The 21,920-nt window shown below is 40.3% G+C and overlaps 1 protein-coding gene across 2 annotated transcripts in view; it reads right to left on the bottom strand.

Moving 5' to 3' along the window:
* The window catches only part of LOC121280849 (protein Niban 2-like), a 203,873-nt gene that overhangs the window by 122,134 nt on the left and 59,819 nt on the right, over window positions 1–21,920 (bottom strand). The window contains exon 2 of one of the 2 annotated variants that reach the window (XM_041193136.1): window positions 2,296–2,426. In XM_041193136.1, the coding sequence (XP_041049070.1) occupies window positions 2,296–2,426 (131 nt within the window). Of the gene's footprint in view, window positions 1–1,651; window positions 1,721–2,295; window positions 2,427–21,920 lie in introns of those variants that run through there. The other variant, XM_041193137.1, reaches the window with a different exon arrangement.

Genomic DNA, 21,920 nt, shown 5'->3' on the forward strand with positions numbered 1-21,920 from the left:
AAGAAAGTCGAGAAGTACTCAGATGTAGCATTCACTGAAAATGAGAGAAAAGGTCTGGTAAAGTCATTGTGCAATTACTGCAAACTGATGCACTCTCCCATCCTCCAGCTTCCTGATGAAAATCACTGCAACACAATCAGTTCATTTAGGCAGTAAATACAGCATCAGTCCTCTGGTTTTTTTTAAAAAGTCAGCTACCACACCATACCATTCTGGTGACAAGGCTGTTAGTTAGATAGCATTTTGTCTTTATCTGCTTTTTTGTGGCTTCCAGAGTGTGTTGGAAGATGCTGCACATCTGTATGTTATAGAAAAACGTGGCGTTTCTGCCTTCTACCAACTGTTGCATCACAAACGGTAGGTACAGTTAGTGGGGTGGGTGGGTGCAAGAGATCAGGGACAGAAACACACCATTAATATCTATCATTAATGCTTGACAGTTAACTGTGAGTCACTGTTAACTGATATATTCTCCATAGCAATGCTTCTGCCAGAGTCCACTTGCCAACCAATCAGCACTCTCCTCATACAATATAACGTTGTTGCTTCCCCTGACATTGGTATTCTTGCAATTGTCCTGATAGGTGCAAGGTGAAAAGCTTCAGCAAAATATCTCTTTTTAGCAATACTAATACCATCTGTTGTAGTGATGTTGGTGGCGGGGTAAGTCTTGGCCAGGGCACTGGGGAAACTCTGCTCTTTGCATTGTACCATGGGATGTTTAATGCCATAAATTGACTTGGAAGGGCAGTCAGGGCCTCTGACTTCTGAAAGAGACAGCACCTCACAACTCAGCACTCCATTACCCCTAGGTTAGGGATTCGAGTCTCAAAAATGGGACTCAAACCCACAACCTTCTGACTGACTTGTGAAAGGGCTATAATTAAGTAAGGCTGACAGTACAGGGATCACCCCTTCGAACTAACAGCATGATGCAGCAGAGATTCAATTTTACCATTTTGACTAATATTGCTTCAAGTTAAACCGATTATAGCTACATCTGTCCTAATTGAAACAATGGTGACACAATAGTTCTTGCATTATGTCAAACACATGATGCTTTGTTTTTTTATCTGCAACGAGTTCCACCTACATTTCAAATTCTCCAAAAGCCAACAACTAATCAGCATATTCAAAACTCTTATGCTCCAGAATCACAAATTAATCACAGTACCCAACCTTTCTGGATGAATAAGAAAAATGGTGGGTAAAGATTCCAAAAATAAAGAAGAATGATTTCTCCATTAAATAAGAGGGGGATTAATATAATTTTAATACGATTGATAAATTTTGGGACACTAAGGGCACCATGACGTTTGGGGATAGAATGGAAAAATGGACTTGATGTAGAAATTGCTGAGACCTTCTTGGGTTAGAGCAGACTTGATGGGCCGTATGGCCAACACCTATGTATATTTATGGATGTCTTTGTTTAAACAAGACACGTGACTACATCCCATTGTACACATGCATGCCAACACCAAAAAACGTTCCTCAGTACACACAACAGGCCATTAGCACCAGTTGCACTGCCTCCTCTATTGCACTGCATGCAGCTCAATCACCTCCTTCCTTAAGGGTCGATTCTTTTTGGAAATTTACAAGTGCCCATGCTAATGGCAAGCTGCAAAACAAGTTTAATTTTACTTGCCTTTCTTTGAAGTAGTTGAGGCTGCGGTCCACCATTTTCTTCAACCTCATACCTGATCTTATTGAAGAGAGCCAAATGTCCATTTGCAGATTAAAAGGTGACAGGTGGTATGTGACATTAAGGATTCATGTATGCCATTCACTGCTTATTTGCCTACTGGTACTAATGAAAATCTGATGAGATTACTTGCAAGGAGTGATATGAAGACTGAAGCATTGGCCTTAGAGCTATAGATCACCAATTGGACTCTTCAGATAATTAGAAAATTGTGTGTTTAAGGAGAGTAGGGGTGTTACAATACCAGCATAGTTTTAATTAGATTGCATATTTCAGCCAATTAAATCTAAAATTAGAGATCAAAAGTGTATACAAGGCAACCATCAAACACAATACTGCCCTGGACACAAATTTGTTTTCTCACTTTCAAAGGTCAGAATAAACATAACAAAGTTTCTTCCCAGTCATGAAGTTATCTTGGTACCCAACATCCTCAAGTACAGTTTCTGCTCTTTATTGCCACCACTGCCTCCTCTATTGCACTGCATGCAGCTCAATCACCTCCTTCCTTAAGGGTCGATTCTTTTTGGAAATTTACAAGTGCCCATGTTAATGGCAAGCTGCAAAACAAGTTTAATTTTACTTGCCTTTCTTTGAAGTAGTTGAGGCTGCGGTCCACCATTTTCTTCAACCTCATACCTGATCTTATTGAAGAGAGCCAATGGATATTGCTCCTCGAAGAACTGAAAAAACTCATCCAGAATCTTCCCAGTTCTTTCTGAAAAGGAAATTATACAAAACTGAGCATAAAGTGAGTCAGAAGAATTGCTATTCTCCTACTTGAATATGTTGAAATAGTGTCTGCAAGCAAAAAGTTTCATCTACATAGTTTATATATGGCTGAAAAAATCAAATTCATCAGATTTTCATATATATGAAAAGCTTGAAATATTTGGAAATATGGCACCTAACATTTTCTTAATTCAAAAATAGTTTTACACTGAAGTTTACCTTTCGTTGACCAGAAAATATCTGGTACTCTCAATGCTGCATTATGCCATTCTTGGAAGTGAAATTCTCTTAATTATTTCCCCTACCATCACACTGAAGGTTATGGGTTATCAATGGCTTATGCAGTGACTTTCAAATGAAGGAGTCGGTCCAGGCAAGTTCAGTGAAAAATATTAGTAGGCTTTGAAATTAGTAGAATTTGACAACAAATTCTTCAAGCACAATGTAACAGAGCAGATTTTGAGGAACTAGATAGCATTGCCTACTTTTGGATGTAAAGTGAAGTAAATAATATCCAAATATGAAGTTAAAGTCTGTATAAAATTTTTATTGAAACGATCAAGAGTCCAAATTTGAACCCAGATTTGTTGATGGAATTTAGGGTGTGACTGTAATTCAGTTTTAATTGAGACACTAAATCTTTTGTGCAGTGTACTATAGTCAACTAGAGCTCGTGTGTCAGTACCAAGTGGCCCCTGATATCAACTGAAAAATATGGAGCTGTGAAACTGCAGGCTGATTGCAAACTTCAAAGTGACACTGGATAATAGCCTCTCCATATCCACATTCAACATCAGTGAATTGCTCTCAGTTTCTTTGTACAGTTTAACTGTACTGAAGGAAAATGGTCTGTCCATTAATGTCACTGTGTCCCAACAGGGTTGTTTCCCACCATTGAAAGTCTGAATATCAGTGCATGCCCCAAATCCACTTCTTTGGAATTTCCTCTCATCCAGGATAACAGATAAATGGCAAATCTGCTTAATGGGCTGTAGGTTTGGCATTCTCATGCTGAAACTGATGGGAAAATAAGATGGAAAGAACAAAGTTTGGATTTGACTTCAAACCAGTGAAGTTCCAATAGGAAAAAAAACTATATCCAAAGAAAAATGCTGAAGCACTTGTTGCATTCTAATGGCTCAGCCAACTAAATGGCCAACTTTAAAGAATCATTAAAAAGTGTTACTGGAAATGATCACATTGATTAGTGCTCAGATTGGCTCATCTGTCCTAACTTCATAGGAACATGAGCAGCTAATGAAAACATTCAAAGGTACATTGAGGAGAACTAAAGTAGAATAACATTTTCACTTGGTCCGCCTGGTAAAGTCCAATGTGATGTGATTCAGTTTGATTAAAAGCAATGAATAAACCATTCGCAGTTTGTATTTTCCTTAAACATTCCCTTGTTTGCATCCTGCAATAGGGGTTCATCACAAGGTGGGACAATATAAATTGAGTATAAGCAAAACTCGAGCAGTGTTCAACATGCACCCAGCTGTCTCCAGATGTTGGCCTGTTTCTAAAGTTGATATAACACAAGAGTCTTCTTTCCCTGGGAGCCCTACATAGGTGTGGTTTCTAACCATAAACGAGCACAAATGCAGCCTTTGTTACTTCTTGGTCATGTGTTATGCTTTTTAAAGATACACCAATCTGACAAGTTCAGTCATACTATACCAATGCGACTTGGATACCTTCCTAGTTCCCATCCTCTTAACAGACATTTGGAAACTATCTCCAGGAAATGAGGTGGCTGGATAACAACACTATGTCAAATATTGTAACGTGACCTAATGATTACCACTCAATATGCATTATAGGATATTGGGCGATTGAGTTACCATGTGCTCTTTTAATTCAGATCTTCTGAAGGAGTGAGAAACTAAACAGAAAAATAAGAGACTCGAGATTAAGTTACTGCTTTAACTCTCTGCCAGTTTTTTTTTGTCCAGTGTAATACAAAGGGATAGTTCTGCTTTCAGAAAAAGTGTGTTCAACTTTGGTTATTATGATGAGGTATAGCAGAACCAAGCATAACACAAGTGACACAAGTGAAATAAAATAAAGAGAACTGTAGGGCATAAAAAGTAAATACTGTATTATAGTTTGGAGATTTAATGCCAGCTCCTTCTGGATTGCCAGAAATTACACCATATTCTTTCATTAAACCTTAGAGCACAGGAGGACCATTCAGCCCATTATGCTTGTACTAGCTATTTGAAAGTGCTATTCAATTAGCTCCACTTCTTGTTCTTTCCTCATAGCCCTCAATTTCTTTCTTTAAGTATTTATTCAATACCCTTTTGAAAGTTACTATTGAAGCTACATAGTTTTCATTGTTATAAAATCCTTTGTGGACAGGTAGCCCCTGTGCATTTCTCTGCTGCTTGCTCTGGTGCATTTGGCAGGTTGTGTCTAAAAGTTGCACAAGACACAAGTGACGCTAATGCTGACTAAAACTCAACCCTTTGCCAACTTTTGACAGAAAATCTTAAGTTTGCATATGCAGCCTCGTGGTTGCAGAAAAGAATAAGATATTGAAAATTTGAGTGTTTACTTTTTTTAATATTACGAGTAATGTAGGCTTCAGTGATTTGAAATGCTTGGTATGATATGGTTTTTAAAAAAGTCCCAAATTATTCAGTTCCAATTAAGGTGTTCTCTCCTTGCAGTGGGAGTTTGGTTGCTGTCAGATATAAACAGAGAAATGTTTATGCAAAACATCTCATCTATTCTTTGTGGACCTACATCAAGCACTTTCTAGCAAAATGGAAATTTATGTCAGCTTATTGAAACATGCCCTATGGACCATCTGTGACAGGCAATGGAGGAGTCTCCAATTCAAACCAGACCACTTGACTAGAGCAAGCAAGAGATGGTGTCTGAAGAATGATGGGAACATAAAGCAGATGGCAAAAAATGTGGTAAAATCCTTTCAAATTCACCATAACATATTTAACTTAATTTAAATGAAGAGTTTCAAAACAGACAGGCTGTATCTGGACTTTTCTTCAAATTTAATATACCTGAACCAGATCACGACTATTGATTAAAAAACTAAAACACTGAAATGAAAAAACACATTTAATAGGGTATTCAATTGGGAACAGATGCTGGGAGTGAACAAGTTAAATATGACCAGAGAAGGAAGAAAACAAGTGTACGACAGGCAGAAAAATGTGAAGGGAACAATGCTGCAATTCACCGCTCCAACAATTTCACCAGCCATTTAGTTCACTTCCTTCTTTCAAAATATTCACAAGGGTTTTCGTGCTGCATACTGAACAAATTGGCAGATCCAACAGGTGATCCACACTGACCTCTTGACATCTTTTGTGTGGCAGTTTTTTTAATAAAAAAAACGGCCACAGCATGCATCAAAGTGAGAAAGAAATTGCCAGATTGGCTGCCCAATCTGGAAACTAGCATTCCTGCCCCAGTCTAGCCATTTTCAATTTACACCTCAATCTTGGCCTCTGTAAAGGAACTTGTAGGGCATCAGATCAGCCCCAGTTAAAAATGACTGACTGGAATATTTACTTCAGTATTTTTCAGTAGCATTCCAAAGCATTACTTAACAAAAAAATGGCACTACCCCCCAAGACAGAATTGAGTACTCAAACTGTTTGGAAGTCAGATATTCTTTTTTTAAAAAAAGCTAATCAACATCCGACATCCTTCTCACCACTACCAAAAAACGCTAAATGTATCACTCAAAACATGCCCCTAGAAGCAGCATACAGGTCAATTTTGGATATTTAAGCCATGTTTGGGTCAATTAAGATTGCATCTGTTGGATTTACATGACAATTTTAGCTCTACCTATTGCAAACAGCCAGTGACGTGCTGTTTGAGACAATCTGCCTCGGGACGTGTGGCTTACGTACCACCTGACATCTCAGACACAAACTCATATACCACATTCAGAATTTCAGGTTTGGTGTGATGCAAGGTCATAGTCCATGCACCCTGATGACTGGCGGATCATGTCAAACAGCACATTTTTCAGTCGTTTACAATATGGAGAGTGCTGACCATATTCAACCAATTTGTGCTTGCAAAACTCAAGAACATAATGTCTAACGTTTAAGGAGATTCCACAATTGGGCAGCACTTGCTGAACAATCCAGAGTGTGCTAAGTAGTACACTAAACAACCAATTTAAGATTCAGTGGGACTCACAATGTAGCTCATTTACACTTGCTAGAAGCTACGTACATTTATATGTGGAGATCAGTTTTCTGCAGGCAAATGGAATATGTCCAGACATTCCACCGTTTTTTTGAATAAGAAAAAGCACAGGGGACAACAGCTCTGATACATTCACCACGGCAACTTCTTGACCAGAGCCGACTTGCTAACCAATCAGCACCTTTTCATGCATACACCTGTCCCCCAATCTTGTCAGCTTTTCCTGACTTAATTTTATGACTAACTTTGCCTCAGCAGTCACTGAGGCATTATCATCATAATCTATTTCATTGCTCTAAAGATATTCCACATCATTTCAGGTTCCAACGACAAAAAAATGATCAGCTCTGCAAGTTCTGTTTTTATATTGTGTATAAATGCTGTGTACAAATGTATGCACATGTATATGTACAAGGAAGTGTGAGGCTACAAAATAACAAATTTGAGACATACATTTAAAATTAAATGCAATGGACTAGAAATACTAGTATGCAGCTGTACTATCTCTGCTCTTTGCACTGCTGTGTACTAGATTTTAAAGACAAATGAGGGGAAAAAATATAGTTTGCCAACATAGCACAATGCAATAGCTTGGCAGTGGCTTGCCCTTGAACATTCACTAAGTCAAAATCTCACGATAACTTCATTTATCTACAGCAGTCTAATAATTTGTTTGCTTATTAGGCTGTATTTTTCAAAATGTGAAATGACAAGGAAGCATTGCCAAAAACTTTTAACTACAATAGTATGATTGCTATTCAAGTGCCAGTTCTCTGCCAAATCTCAAGGGAAGTAAAATCTGGAGTACTTTTGTTCCAGGTATTCCCCCATATTATTCAAAGAAAGCATTAGCAAAGAGTCAGAATTCTAGATCTAAAAAAAATTACAGACATGCTGACCATTGAATCTCTCCCCTACACCTCCCATCCCGTGCCCCCTGTGCGTGCGCACACACACACGCACGCACACACACACACACACCTTTTGCTGCCATACCATTGGCAGGGGAGGATGCCCACACATCTCAGGCCACCAGTGATTGGCAACTTGAAAGTGCCAGACAGCAGGAAACTAATGACTGACAGGACACATTCTCCCCAATCACAATTTCTTTGTAGGTGCATGCCCTTTGAAGATAGGGAAATAATCAAGTCAATGTACGCAAAGACTCCTCTAAAGGAGATTAACCTAGAAAATTGCATTTGCTAGAGCATATAATCAGAAATTTCGTCCTTCAAGCAATAGCAGATGTGAATGAAAGCACCCAAACTCTAACATGAGGTCAAAGATGCTCAGTCTTCTGCAGTGACATACTCAGCCACTGTTCATATGAAGGTTAGCAGACAAACTGTTGCAAAATCTCATTTCATCCATTTTTAATATCCACATATGTACTTCTAATAGGGATTTTTGCAGAATTATTAGGAATAGATTCCCTAACTGATATTCCCTTCGTTAAGCCTAGCATGTTTTAATTAATTACACTCCCTATGTGATCACACTCGCTCTGTGATCAAATACCTCAGCACAGATTGGGATTAAAACTTGGACCGCCTTTATGGTTCAGATAGAGTCCACCTCCGAGCCACCATTTAACGACCAGTAACCAGTTGAACTGAACTGACCACACGCTGTTTCAGGTTTAGTACAAGGTTTGTGAAACAACACCCAGGGAGTATCATTTCTCTCTAGACAGAGTCCACAGCTGTCTTAGTGATCTCTGCTACAAATCTACCCAGACCACAGAATGAGGCCCAGATGGTCCAATAGCAGCTTAGCGTATGAGCATGACACAAGGATCTTAATGTATAGTTTTGTGTTTTTACATCTTCATAGGCTTACTGCCCCGGTGGGCTAAAACACAAATTTAAAGACAAACGATCACCTAAAGATACATGATTGCACAGGAGAGCAAAAATATTACAGATTTATTCAAGGCAAAATATGTATCAGAATGGAAAACCCGAAGCTAAAATACGACATTGATCAGTCACATGAGGAAAGTGCAAGGTTGGTTGTCCTTTTCACAAATTTACTCATAACTGTGAGCAACCTAATAGCTTTGTGACAAAACATAAACTGAATTGTCAATTACTAGACCATAGAAATATATATATATTTGCAGCGTTGCATGCTGGAAAGCAATATACAATGAACTCATACAATTGAAAGTGTCCTCACACTCACTTTCAAAGGCATTCAACATCAAACCACCACCATTGTCCCTTGACATGTCAAACAAGGCACACAGTGTATGTTTGGTCAGTGATGGTCCCCTATGTCATTGTTGTGTAATCTGTAGGATTCAATGATAGATGCAGGGGCAAAGGAATCTACCACCAAGCTTCCATTCCCTAGTGTCCCCTGCCAATTTGTTTCCCTTTTTCTACTCACCAATGCCAAGAGCTCTCGCACTCTGACAGCTGTTTCATTGCTTCTCATGCATAGCTACAACTCATCAGGGCACATTGTCCAGATCTAGCATACAATTGAAAGTGTCATCACGCTCACTTTCAAAGGAATCCAACATCAAACTACCACCACCACTATGATCATGCATTGCCACTCAGGATGGCAACTGAATAAAATTTGACACCAAGCCATCCAAGGAAATATTAGGACAGGTGACCACAAGCTTCGTCAGAGGTAGGATTTGAGAAGTCTCTTAAGGGAGGAATGAGTGAGAGAGAGACATTGAGGTCTAGGGTGGAAATTCCAATACATCGGGCATTGACAGGTGAAGGCAGGGCCATCGATTGTGGAGCAATTAAAATGGGGGAGCCAGAAATTTATGGTGCTGGAGGAAGTTACAGAAAGAGGGAGGGGAAGGCCATGGAGGGATTTGAAAAAAGAATGGGAATTTTAAAAATGGAGGCTTTGCCTAATCAGGAGCCAACATGGGTGAAGGTTGATGGTGTTTGGGGCTTGCACCAAGTCGGAAGGACTCCATGCCTTAGCCAAAATGGCTCCAGGGCCCTGAATCCACAAGTCTCACCTGGCGTCCACCATTTTCGCTGGGGATGGAGAAAGTGAGAATGGGGGGGCAATGGCTTTGACACAATGTGTAGAAGTTCAGCTATCTTCGCTCAGAAGCGATTTTCATCATCTGAAGTTTCTCTAAAACATGACTCATGGGATTTACACGTTTGAGGAAAAGTCCTAAACCTGTTTGAGTTCTTTGGAGGGAAGGTACCCTTTTGGGAGAGGTCAGTACCCCTTTGGGATTGCAAAGAGTAGATTTGGATGTGTGCAAAAAGTGTGGAACTGTCAAGTTGTCAAGTCATTTAAATCCCCTGGTCTTTAAATTTTGAAAAAAAAAACAGCCTGTGGTTTAAATCAGTGCTTGCAATTTCAAAAGATGTTTGTTGACATAAGCCTGAGGGACTTAAGATTAGCGCTGCTTGACTGCTTCGAAAACCTATCATTATAACAGTAGGGTCTTGTAGGTTCAGTTTGACTTATAGCTAATTCCTTTATAACCACTTGGAGCTGAGTCTGATGTGGGGCGATGAATGCATTTTTTTAAAGTAAGGCACTAAATACTTGTACTGAGTGGGTTTTTAATCAATGAGCTTTTTTTTAAAAAAAAACATAGTAAAGTCTGTAACAAATACTTAGAGCTTCATTTAATTCCATCTCAGCATGACTCTTGAAGTCTGCCCATAGTGGATACTGGGCAAGGTGGCATAGAGGTTGTAGGGGTAAAAGGGTGGTGGGTGGAGGCATGGCTTGGCACAGAAGGTATCAGGGTCATGGGAGAGGTTAGGCCTGCACAGAAGGTATGAGCAGCCATGAAGAGTGGGTCAGGAAATGAGGTGACAAGTCAGTGTGGATGGGACATTGTGGGGGGAGGGGGAGCGGGGGGCGGGGGGGGGGGGGGGGGGGGGGGGGGGGGGGGGGGGGGGGGAGAGAAGATATATGTGGTGTGTGAGGGCTAAATGGCCTAGCTTTTTATTGTAAATGGGATGAAGTCCCAGGGCAGTGAGGCAGGCCTTTTAAACAGCCCACCTTGTTACTCGGCAACACCCGCAGCTGCCTCTGCACCGTTTCTGGGGATGGCAGGTCCGGCTCCAGTTGCACCCCCACCCCCCCCCACCCCAACCCCCCACCACCCCGAGTCAAAGTCCGACCCATTTGGAGAAATTCCTCCCGAGTCGGGTTTGGGCAGTTGGGAATTTTCCCTAACTCCACACATCTGACTCGGCAGTGAAAACCTGGCCCTTGGTTTGAGCAAAGATAACAAGAGAGTTTGATAACCTCCCAAGTTTACCAAAGGCAGAATGTGGGAGGCTAGCCAAGTGTACTTGGAAGAGTCAAATCCACGGGAACAAAGGTGCAGAGTGCCTTCATCTGTGCCTAACATCATGAGTCATGAGAGCAATATTATGATAAAAGGACTAGGTGGCGGCCCATCAGAGATTCCTCAGGGCAAATATCAGTGAGCAATAAAAGATGATTTAACAGCATCTTCCATCCAAAAAAATAAATAAAAGAAATGAATGGGATTCAGTGGTGTATGCCATATATGTATTCAATATAGCTGTTGGACATGCTACAAAGCTCAGTACCTAATTGAAAAACAAAAACAATCTCTATTCTGGATACATAATAAAGCTTCAAATGTTTAAAGAAAAGCTTTCTACAACTCCACTACAGCTAGTGCAGAGAGTAAATAATGATGCCTGGTGATTGTGTCAATTGTATAAACTGGTCTATAATTGTTTCAATCCTGCCCCAAACTGCACACAGCAGAAACTAGAGGTTGAAAAACTGATTCAGTCTCAATAACTAGGTCAAGATTATTTGTTTTTACTTTTATTATAAAAAGGAAAATATTGGAGAGTACTGAATGCCATGATGACCTCAAGCTAACCTCCAGTTTAAGGCTACACATCACTCTATTCAAAAATATAATGCTAAAGGAAGAGTACAGGTTTATCTGCACAATCTACTCCCACTGTGCCTGGAATAGATATCCCACAAGGTGTTGCCTTACCAAAGGATAAAGTGTACATTCAACTTTAACACTAGGAGCAGACAATATGGCAAACAACAATTGTGACACATCATGTGTCGAGGTCTTTATATTTGGTGGCATAAATACACTCAGACAGATGACAACGACAACACCTCTTCATTTAGGAAAGCCTGGTCATACAAGATGTCCATCTTCAGCTCCCAAGATTGGGGCCAACAGCACATGCAAGCATTATCATTACACAGGTATGCAGTTGGGGGCTAGTTCAAATGACCCACACTCTTAATCCTTCACATTTGAATTATCTTGACCTGTACTGAAAAATTGTGCTAAAAAGCCTTTGTGCCATTTATTAAATTTGCTTAATCAGTGAGTTACACCAGCTTTCAATGGGAAGCTATGATTCTCCATTGATGTACTAAACTTGCATAGAGAAAATATTCATTGCAGTTTGAGGGAAATAAAAATCCTCCTTCATGGTTTCATCACAGGATGTATTATGCACAAGAAAACAGTCACAATTCACATTTCTTTTGAGTTCAGTATAATTTATCCTTTTGAGATATGGAATACATTTATAAACTTTTCAGTGTCTGGCTGGTTGGTTTTTCGAAAGCAGACTCATTAACTGGAATCAATGCTTTTACTGTTGGCATCTAAAGCTTACAGGAACAGATTTCATACATTTTCTAAATATGATCATAGGACTTCATGTCCAAGTGTGTGCCCAAAACCACCCAAGGGCAATGAATTGCCTTTTGAATAGTCAATGTTTAAACTACATTTAAAATAAAATCTAAGCAAGTTATAGATGCATTGGTTTTGAGCATCTGAGGTGGTGAGGAATTTTCCCCAGGAGGTTCATCACTGCCCCCTCCTCACCCCACCCCTTTTATTGGCCCTGGTTTTAGTTCCTGCTTTTGCACCTCCTGGAGGAGTGGGAGGAGGAAGGGGAAGGCACATTTATGGCACATCATTGTGTGGGCAGGCTGAAGGGATTGTCTGGTCGTCTTCTACCCACCAATCGCTTATGTTTTAACTGAAAACCAGTTTTACCTTATCCACAATCTAGTATAACAGCTCTCCTCAGGATGACCTAATTAAAAAGCTATTTCCAAATATCTTAACTGAAGATTTCAGTTTATGTAAAAGCATCCTTAATGGCTTCCTGCACTGCAAATTCAAGTCAAAATATGCATAGCTCAAAACATCTGCTAGGAATGGCCTGCACTCCCAATGCAATGGCCCAAGTGTAGACAATTGAGGCTTGCACTCACCAAAATCAGTGGTGGCCAAAATTCTGGAATCAGCTAATTTAAGCAGCACTAGTGAAATGAGAGTGGGAGTCTCATCAGTGAGAGACTTTCAAAGGGTCACTGACCTAAAACGTCAACTCAATTTCTCTCTCCATTGACCTGAATATTTCAGGAATTTTCTATTATTAGTTTCAGATTTTTAGCTTGGTGCTTTGTGTCATTTCTTTGACAATAAAGAGCAGGAGGTTTAGACGAATGAGAGGTGATCTTATTGAAACAAGATTTTGAGGGGAATCTAGAATTAGGAGGCAGAGTTTTGAAATGAGGGGTCTCCTATTTAACGCTGAAGAGGAGACAGTTCTTCTGAGGATTGTTCGGAGCAGTGGAAGCTGGGAAATTGAATGTATTCAATGTGGAATTAGATATTTTAAAAGGTTAAGGGGGCCAGGCAGGAAAGTGAAGTTAAGGCCACAATCTGATCAGTCATCTTATTGAATGGCAGAGTCGGCTTGAGGGCTCTATTCAGCTCTTATTTCTTATGATCTTATAATCTTATCTTCGAGTTAGCCAACAACACTAAGTACTGGCTAGCACCTTTGAGAGCATCTATCATCAGGTCTTGAATGAAGGCATTATGTTTCACAGCTCACAGCTCAGCAATCATCACTTGGTAAACAATGCTAGAAGCATTGTGCAAGGGATTGGGAAAAGACTCAACGGCAAACTCAGGTCTATATAATTTGCCAGATTGGCAATGATCAGATGGTCTTGCAATGGGGCAATTGCTGATTCTGCAACCTAGGAATTTCAGGGTTACGGTCATTAACATGGTCAAGAACCAAATCAAAACCACATCTTATAAAATCCAGATATAAGCAGCAGTGCACAGAGGCATTGAGCACTTCAAGCAAAGTCAGCATGCATCTACTTGCCTTTTACTTATCAAGTCTGCTTATTGTGCTCAAAGAAAAGAAATGGAGAACCAAATTTCATTTGCAACTGTTATATACAACACATTGAGTTTTACAATGGCTATTTGACACAACACATTCCGATATTAGATTTGATTGAAGCTATTCAAGAAAATATTCCCATAGAAGATAAAGCAACTTGCACAAAAATACGAAGAGGGAAAATGCAACATGAGATACAACACAGCAGCACCGGCAAAGCAAGGGTCACAAAATACAAATGCCTGAATTGTAGCACATTTGTGAATAGCTGATGATGGTACAACCCTTTGCTGTGATACTGGCATTTACTTCAGAGGAACAGCTTCTCAGAATCACCTTACTTCTTGTTTATATAGGCTGGCCTGAAAAGTTTATTTCCAATTTTCTACCAACACTTGAAGCCAGATTTTAGCCCATTTACTCTTGGCAGTGACATCAGCATGAATGAAGCACTTGCACAAGGAATCTTTCATGGCCAAAAATGTATCAGTGATCTCATTTGTAAACCGTGACCAAGTTCCTCTGCCCCAATTGCACAATGTATACAGTTAATGTTTGAGAGTAGTGATCTAATCTGTCGTAGCGATTTCAGAAACATTTACAGTAAAGCCAAATTAGGAAGACATCCTTTCCCTGTACTCCTAAATGGATATTATTGGAATTAATCAACAGCGTGGGGACTTCAACTTTAAAGAAGGTGCTACATCTGTGCTGTTTGAAGAACATGATCTTCATCCCAAAAATCTTGCTACACTTGAGCCTTACCACAAGAGCCTGCCCCCACATCTCCTTCCTCCCCAGAGTGGGATCCAAATAGAGAAAAAATGTGCAGCCACATGAAGCTTGAATCAAAGGTCAAGTACAGAGTCAAAGTGCAAAGTAAATACTTCCCAGTGTAAATATCAAAACTGCCAATAGTGCAATGGGTAACCAGGTTACAACTCAAGGCCTAGTAAGGAAACTGAAGAATCACCCCATTAAATACTAATAGATTTTGTAATCAGCCATACTGCAATGAAAAGTGCATTTAATTTCTAAGCAAAGGGAAGATAGTCAAAAAGTTTAAAGACAGTTTATATTGACTGACAAATGTTAAATTTTAGTCAATGTTTCCAGGTCCACTCTTCATGCCATGTTATTAGCTGATACCAGCTTCCTTTATGAAAACTACCAGCCTCAAAATACCTTTGACCGCTGCATGGCATCAAATTGACTGTTTTGCTGGCATTGCCTGCAGCGTAAATCAAAGAAACCAGTCAAGCTGTTGATCACAAACCACAATTGTGGAAAATGATTGAAATGCCAGAAACAATTAACATGCATCACCAGGCAATTGTCACAATTTAAGCAGGTTGGTTTCAGAACGTTTGCAACGATAGGAGAGTGTTTCCCCGACATGGGCACAATCAAGAAACTAGGTGCAAATTATGTTCCAAATTGTGCTGTATTCAGCTTCGAATCGCCACCTAACTCATTTGCATAATCTCTAAAAAATCCTTGGAACAGCATAATCAGGCAAAGTAATGGAACATTAATGGAATGTGCTTCTCCTTGCAATAAAAATGTTAGTGTTTAAGAGTGGTAACTTGGCGCAGTTCTGTTGACACAGCTGAAAATTGTTTTATCAAAAAGCATTTTTAACAAGAGAGAGTGTCCAGTTATGCACCCTTGAGTCACCAGATGTCAAGACTACTGACAATGGTCAGTGCACACTAGCTAGTTTCTTAGTTAATTAAATATTTAATTATGAACTTCTCAAAAGTTTAATTATTTCAATCCAGCAGCATGGTTGGCTTCCAATGCAATACATTTTTTTAAACCAGCATTAAAGATAATGGTAACTATGTTCCTCAACTGCACTTTGCAAACCCACGATTTTTACCAAAGGAGGACAAGGGTACAAAACACACAGGAAGACCACCATGTACAAGTTCCTCTCCAAATCACATACCATGCTGACTTGGAAATATATTGCCGTTCTTTCACTGTCACTGGTTTAAAATCCTGGAATATGCCTCCCAGCACTGTAGGTATACCTATACCTACATCATATGGCCTGCAGCGGTTCAAAGATAATTAGGGATGGACAATAAACATTGGTATAGTAATTGTTGCTTTAAGGAATGTAATGACTGTAGCTTTAAGACTTGCGTTGTATAGTATCACATGGCAATGTGAACAAATCAGCTCTAAACACAGGGAACCTGAGAGTGGGAGTTCTTTTTCTAGTTGTGGAGCTTGATGGAAGGCTGCTGCAGCCTGTAAACAAAGTTCGATGTTTCTAATGAGAAACCTGTCTGGAAAATCAAATCCATAACGATTGGCCTTGCCAACAATGCTCAAATCCCCTGCACAAATAAAAAAGAAACTCCATCTACACAACCTGTGCGTAACATCCATCAAGCTTTCTCACTGGTTCAGTAGATTTCAGCCAGACTGTATTGATAAACAGCTAACTTGACATGCCTTTACAAAGACTGTACAATACAATTGCAGCTTTAGAAATACAAGAACTGGACACTTAACAGGCTAGCTCATTTTCAGTTTTGAACTAGCCAATATGGAGGCAACTCTAATTCTAAGCAAGACTGGAACCAGTAGGATTCCACCTGCTACTTAACCTAGGCACAAAAAAGAGTGGACCTGTAAACAATTGGGAAAAATGTTAAATTTTTGTCAATCAATATAAACCGTCTTCAAAACTTACTTTTTGACAATATCTTCCCTTTGCTGAAATATATGCACTTTTCATTGCAGTATGGCCGGTTACAAAAATCTATTAGTATTTGATGGGGTGATTCTTCAGCTTCCTTCCTAGGCTTCGAGTAATAACCTCGAGTTGAATCATTACTTGAAACGTCTGCATGGAAATCTATTTGAAGGGTTGCTTAGCTCTTGTGAACTACTTCAAAAGATACTGGTGTTATCTGACTTGTCCTTGACATCAGGCTGTACTTCAAATAGTTCTGTGAATAAACTTGGCACACCCAGGCATGCCTTGGCTCACTGAGATGGACAGTATTTGTTCATGAAGTAGATCTTCACTTTGGCCATGAGAAAACGATCTCCAGAACTCAAATGATCATAGCCTCAAACAATACACATACATAAAACCCAACCTGGCTGTACTTGCTAAAAACTAATCTAGAAGTAAGGGTTGTTACTCAAATTTGAAAACCAAAATGCAGTGTTAGCTGGAAATTTCAGAAGTTTGAAACAATGTGAATTAAATTTTTATCAATGGGCACTGCATAAAGCATATACCAAGACTCCCACTTGCAAGCTAGCCCTTGTACATTGCGCAATTCTAGGTACAATTTGAAAGCTGCAACAGTGATAAAGAAATAAACCCAGAATGTTGGAGATCATCTGAATCCACAGTTTGTTACTTCACAGCAGAAGTTATTTAAAATAGCGAAATTGCCAGTTCCTCAGATCCCCAATGACTTCAATTATCCCTCATCTCCAAACCTTGCATATAGAAGGAACTTGCACTTCCACAGTCACCCACTCCATTCTCTGGAAAACTTAATATGACGTGCAGTCACTGCTATGTAGGCAACCAGTTGTATACAGCAAGGTCCATAAACTGACTAATGAAAAAAATAACCAAAATTTTTGGAGGTAGTGCAGAAATGTTAAAAAAGCTAAAAAAGTAATCGGGCCTCATGTCTTAGCTGGAGGGAGGGGAGGGGCAGACAGACATTCTCTCAACACTGCTCAAGTGTTTAACTGGAACAAATGCTTATAATGGGGCAGGGCATGAACTCACATTTTCCAACTTGGGTGAGTGTGCCACCAAAGAGCCAAATTGAACACTTATAAAGAGGAGACATGTGGGCTAAATACACTATTATCTGTTTCCATTTTCAAAAACTCACATTTTAAATTATACATGTTTTGCAGTGCCCAAAACAATTCCAAATAGATCTCTTATGCCATTGCTCACTTTAAACAAACTATGCAGCCTTTGATTTCAGGGCTGCAACATACTTTGGACTCATTCTGTGCTCAGAGGACAAGCTCAGTGTAACCTGTTCTATCCATTTATGGTCCAATTGTAATAACATTCCACAGGTCACTCAGAGCTTAATTGATCTTCAGACTATTTCAGCAAATGAATAGCCTTTCAATGGCACTAGCAGGGGAGAAGATTCTCTGTAGATTGGAAACGGTTTTTTCTTGTACACAAATTTGCACAAGACTCATTTTCACAGTCATCATTTCTCAGCTTTAATACAAATAGATCTCAACAGGAAAGTTAAAGGAAGAAGCAAATCAGCTATCCCATGTAAGTACCCATAGATTTAAACCCTACTTAAAGCTTGGGGTTCCAAATTTTTCTTTTGGAATTAGATTGCGTAAAAGGGATGCCCAGGTTTGTGGCCAACCTCTTAGAAAAGAAAATTGACTCCTAACAAGGCTCCAGGATTGATTTCGCAAATGGCACTGTACTTGAAGCAGCACAGCCTGGTCATGTGTACTGCTCCATGCAATTCATGTTAAAGAGAGAATTACAAGCTCAAATTTCAAGAAATAAACGTTTACAAGAGTACCTAGGATAACATTAACTTGAACTGATTACTGTTATTGAAAGCTGTTACGCTGCTGCCTGTAAAGTCCCCGTGATAGCTGTACCTTGGAAAACACTTCCTTAATTATAAAGAACACCTAAGTACCACTTTGGATTTTTACATTATTAAAAGGCCAAGTGCGAGAAGCAAAGAATCTACCATTTAGAATTGACATTGCTTTACTTTGGAATCAAAAGCAGTGAAGGAATAGAATCACCAAAGAATAAAAGTTGGCACAAGTGAATAAGAAGGTGATTGCTTTAATGATTATACATTCTGGTACTTCATGTTAACTCCCGGACCTCTACCGGTTGTGAGCCACCACTTGAAATGATAACTATCAAAGATTTTATGGGTCAGTTTTAGTTCTAGCATCACCCAAGGTGGCGAACGTTAAGTTTTCTTTTACACTCTTCCCCAGCTGAAAGGTCGGACTCTCCTCAATTCTTTTTTGGATTTGTAATGTTACCAGGCATGTCTATATGCAGTCTGCCAGATCAGACAATGTGCTGCTGGCAAAATGAGTTATCATGTCAGAGGGGAATTGACAAGAGGTGAAAAGGTAATGGGCCCCAGTGGTGGCGGAACCAGCTCTGCTACCTTGTTATTTCTGGAAGAACGAACTTCATGTACCACCTTACACATCCGCAGGACATCCAAATGTACTTTATTTCAATTAATTAATTCTTTAAACCGAGTTACCTGTTTTCTAGGCAATGTGGCACCCAAATTGCACACAGCAACCAGCAATGAGAGTATTGAGAGAATATTTTCTGGGACAGACTGAAAATGTAAAGAAATGTCTTTCTGATCGAGATATCTGCTGTTAAAATTCATAATTAGGCTCATTGACATAATGAACTTGAGGCATTTTCAAAAGTCCCTACAACTACTTATGAACAGAAGCTCTCTGTTCTATAGATGAGAATTAAACCAATGGTGCACAAGAAGCTTGTGAATTCGGATCGTGTCCAGAAGCAAAGTTCACTTGCCATTGTTACGTCAATGATGCCCAGCTATATAGCTCCACCTCCTCAATCAATTTCAAAGCTGTTGCATCAGTATCCAACTGCCTTGAGTCAAAATGTTCTTCAGCACAAGGTCAAGATGACTTTGATTTCTGGTTGTATCCGTGAACCCTCCAAGCAGCCATCTCAATAAATCTGGGGGAGCAGAACCATAGCTTGAACCCAGGCTAAACTCATCGACCACACCGTAGCGTCAGCAATGGCTCAGATGATAGCACTCTCACCTCAGTCATAAGGTTCCTGGTCTAAGTCCTGCCCCAGGGCTTGCGCACAAAAATCCAGGCCGACACTCCAGTGCAGTACTGAGGGAATGCTGCATTGTTAGAAGTGCCGTCTATTTGATGAGATATTAAACTGAGGCCCCATCTGCCTGCAATGATCCCAAGGTACTGCTTTGAAGAGGAGCAAGGGAATTATCTCAACGTCCTGGCTAATACTTATCCCTCAATCAACGCCACACAAGGAAAGAGATTGTCTGGTCATTTATCATATTGATGTTTGTGGAAGCTTGCTGCATTTCCCACATTACAACAGTGTCTACACCTCAAAAGTGCTTAGAGACGGTGATCATGCAAAGTGCTACATAAAAGCAAGTCTTTCTTTACCATTCCACTGGCATGACAACTTCCGTTCAGCTTTGCAATGATGAGCACCTCACCCTCCACTACCCCACAATATCCACGCAAACTCAACCACAGCTTTAACATCTAAAATCTGGACTTCTCGAAAACATTTTCCTATACAATTTATCCAAAACCTGGCAGCCTAGTTCTGTATCTACTCCAATCCTTGTGTGCTCACCACACTGTTCCTTGCCAAGTGGCACCAGTAAATCATATCCCTGACCTTGCTTTCAAACACTTCCCTGGCCTCTTTCCACTATACAGAACTAGCCTTGGCCCTAACCAAGCTGTTCCAGCACAGCTACAACACTGGCATCTACCCAACAATGTCCTGTCCACAAAAAGGAGAAATGCAACCCAGCCAATTACCACCCCATCAGTCTACTCTCGATCATCAGCAAAGTGATGGAAGGTGCCGTTGATAGTGCTATCAAGTGGCCCTTACTCAACAATAATCTGCTCACTGATACTCAGACTCGGTTCTGCAGAGCGAATCAGCTCTTGACTTAATTACAGCCTTGCTTCAAACATGGACAAAGAGCTGAACTCAGGAGGTAAATAGACAGTGACTGCCCTTGACATCATGGCAGCATTTGACCATGTGGAGCATCAAGGAGCTCTAGCAAAACTGGGGTCAATGGGAATCAGGGGAAGACTCTGCTGGTTGAAGTCATACCTAGTATAAAGGAAGAAGGTTGTGGCTGTAGGAGGTCAATCATCTCAGTTCCAGAACATCACAGCAGCAGTTCTTCAGGGTACTGTCTTCTGCCCAACCATCTTCAGCAGCTTTATCAATGACTGTCCCTCCGCAAGTTCAGAAGTGGGGATATTCGCTGATGATTGCACTATGTTCAGCACCAGATACTGAAGCAGTTTGTAAATGAAGAGTCATGTCCATATGCAGCAAGACCTGGACAATATTCAGGATTGGGTTGATAAATGGCAAATAACATTTGCGCCACCCAAGTGCCAGGCAATAATCATCTCCAACAAGAGAGAATCCAACCATTGCCCTTGACATTGGATGGCATTACCATCATGGAATCCTCCACTATCAACATCCTAGAAGTTATCATTGACCAGTGGTTGAACTGGGCCAGTCATATAAATACAGAGGCTACAAAAGCAGGTCAGAGACTGGGAATTCTGCAGCATGAAACTCACCTCCTGACTCCCCAAAGCCTATCCACCATCTACAAGGCACAAGTCAGGCATGTGATGGAATGCTGTCCATTTGCCTGGACGAGTACAGCTCCAACAACACTCGGAAGCTCGACATCATCCAGGACAGAGCACCCACCTTCAACATTCACTCCCTCCTGCACCACACACAAGATGCACTTCAGTAACTCACTAAGGCTCCTTCAACACCTTTCAAACCCACAATCTCTCCCACCTGCAAGAGCAAGAGCAGCAGATGCACAGGAACACCACCTGCAAGTTCCCTTCAAGTAACACAACATCCTGACTTGGAGCTATCACTGTTCCTTCACTGTCACTGGTAAAAAAGCCTGGAGCTCCCTTCCTATCAGCACTGTGGGTGTACATACAACACATGGACTACAGTGGTTCAAGAAAGCAGTACAACCTTCTCAAGGGATATTAGAGATGGACAATAAATGCTAGCCTAGCCAGTGACATCCACATCCCAAGAATGAATAAAAAACACCAGGAACCTCCTAGTGCATGCACCCTTACTGCACCTGCACTGGTCCACGTCCTCATACATTGAGGATTACAATTATTATAGCCCTACCCTCAGCCCAAAGCCTCACCTCTCTCCTCAAATTCAATTGCCTCTTAAAAACCCTCCTTGTTGCTCTGCTTCAACTACATTTCCTGCTTTGGTTCTCCCATTCTCATTTTTCACCTTT

The sequence above is a fragment of the Carcharodon carcharias genome, chromosome 8 (genome assembly GCF_017639515.1).
Source record: "Carcharodon carcharias isolate sCarCar2 chromosome 8, sCarCar2.pri, whole genome shotgun sequence".
Taxonomy (NCBI): Eukaryota; Metazoa; Chordata; class Chondrichthyes; order Lamniformes; family Lamnidae; genus Carcharodon; species Carcharodon carcharias.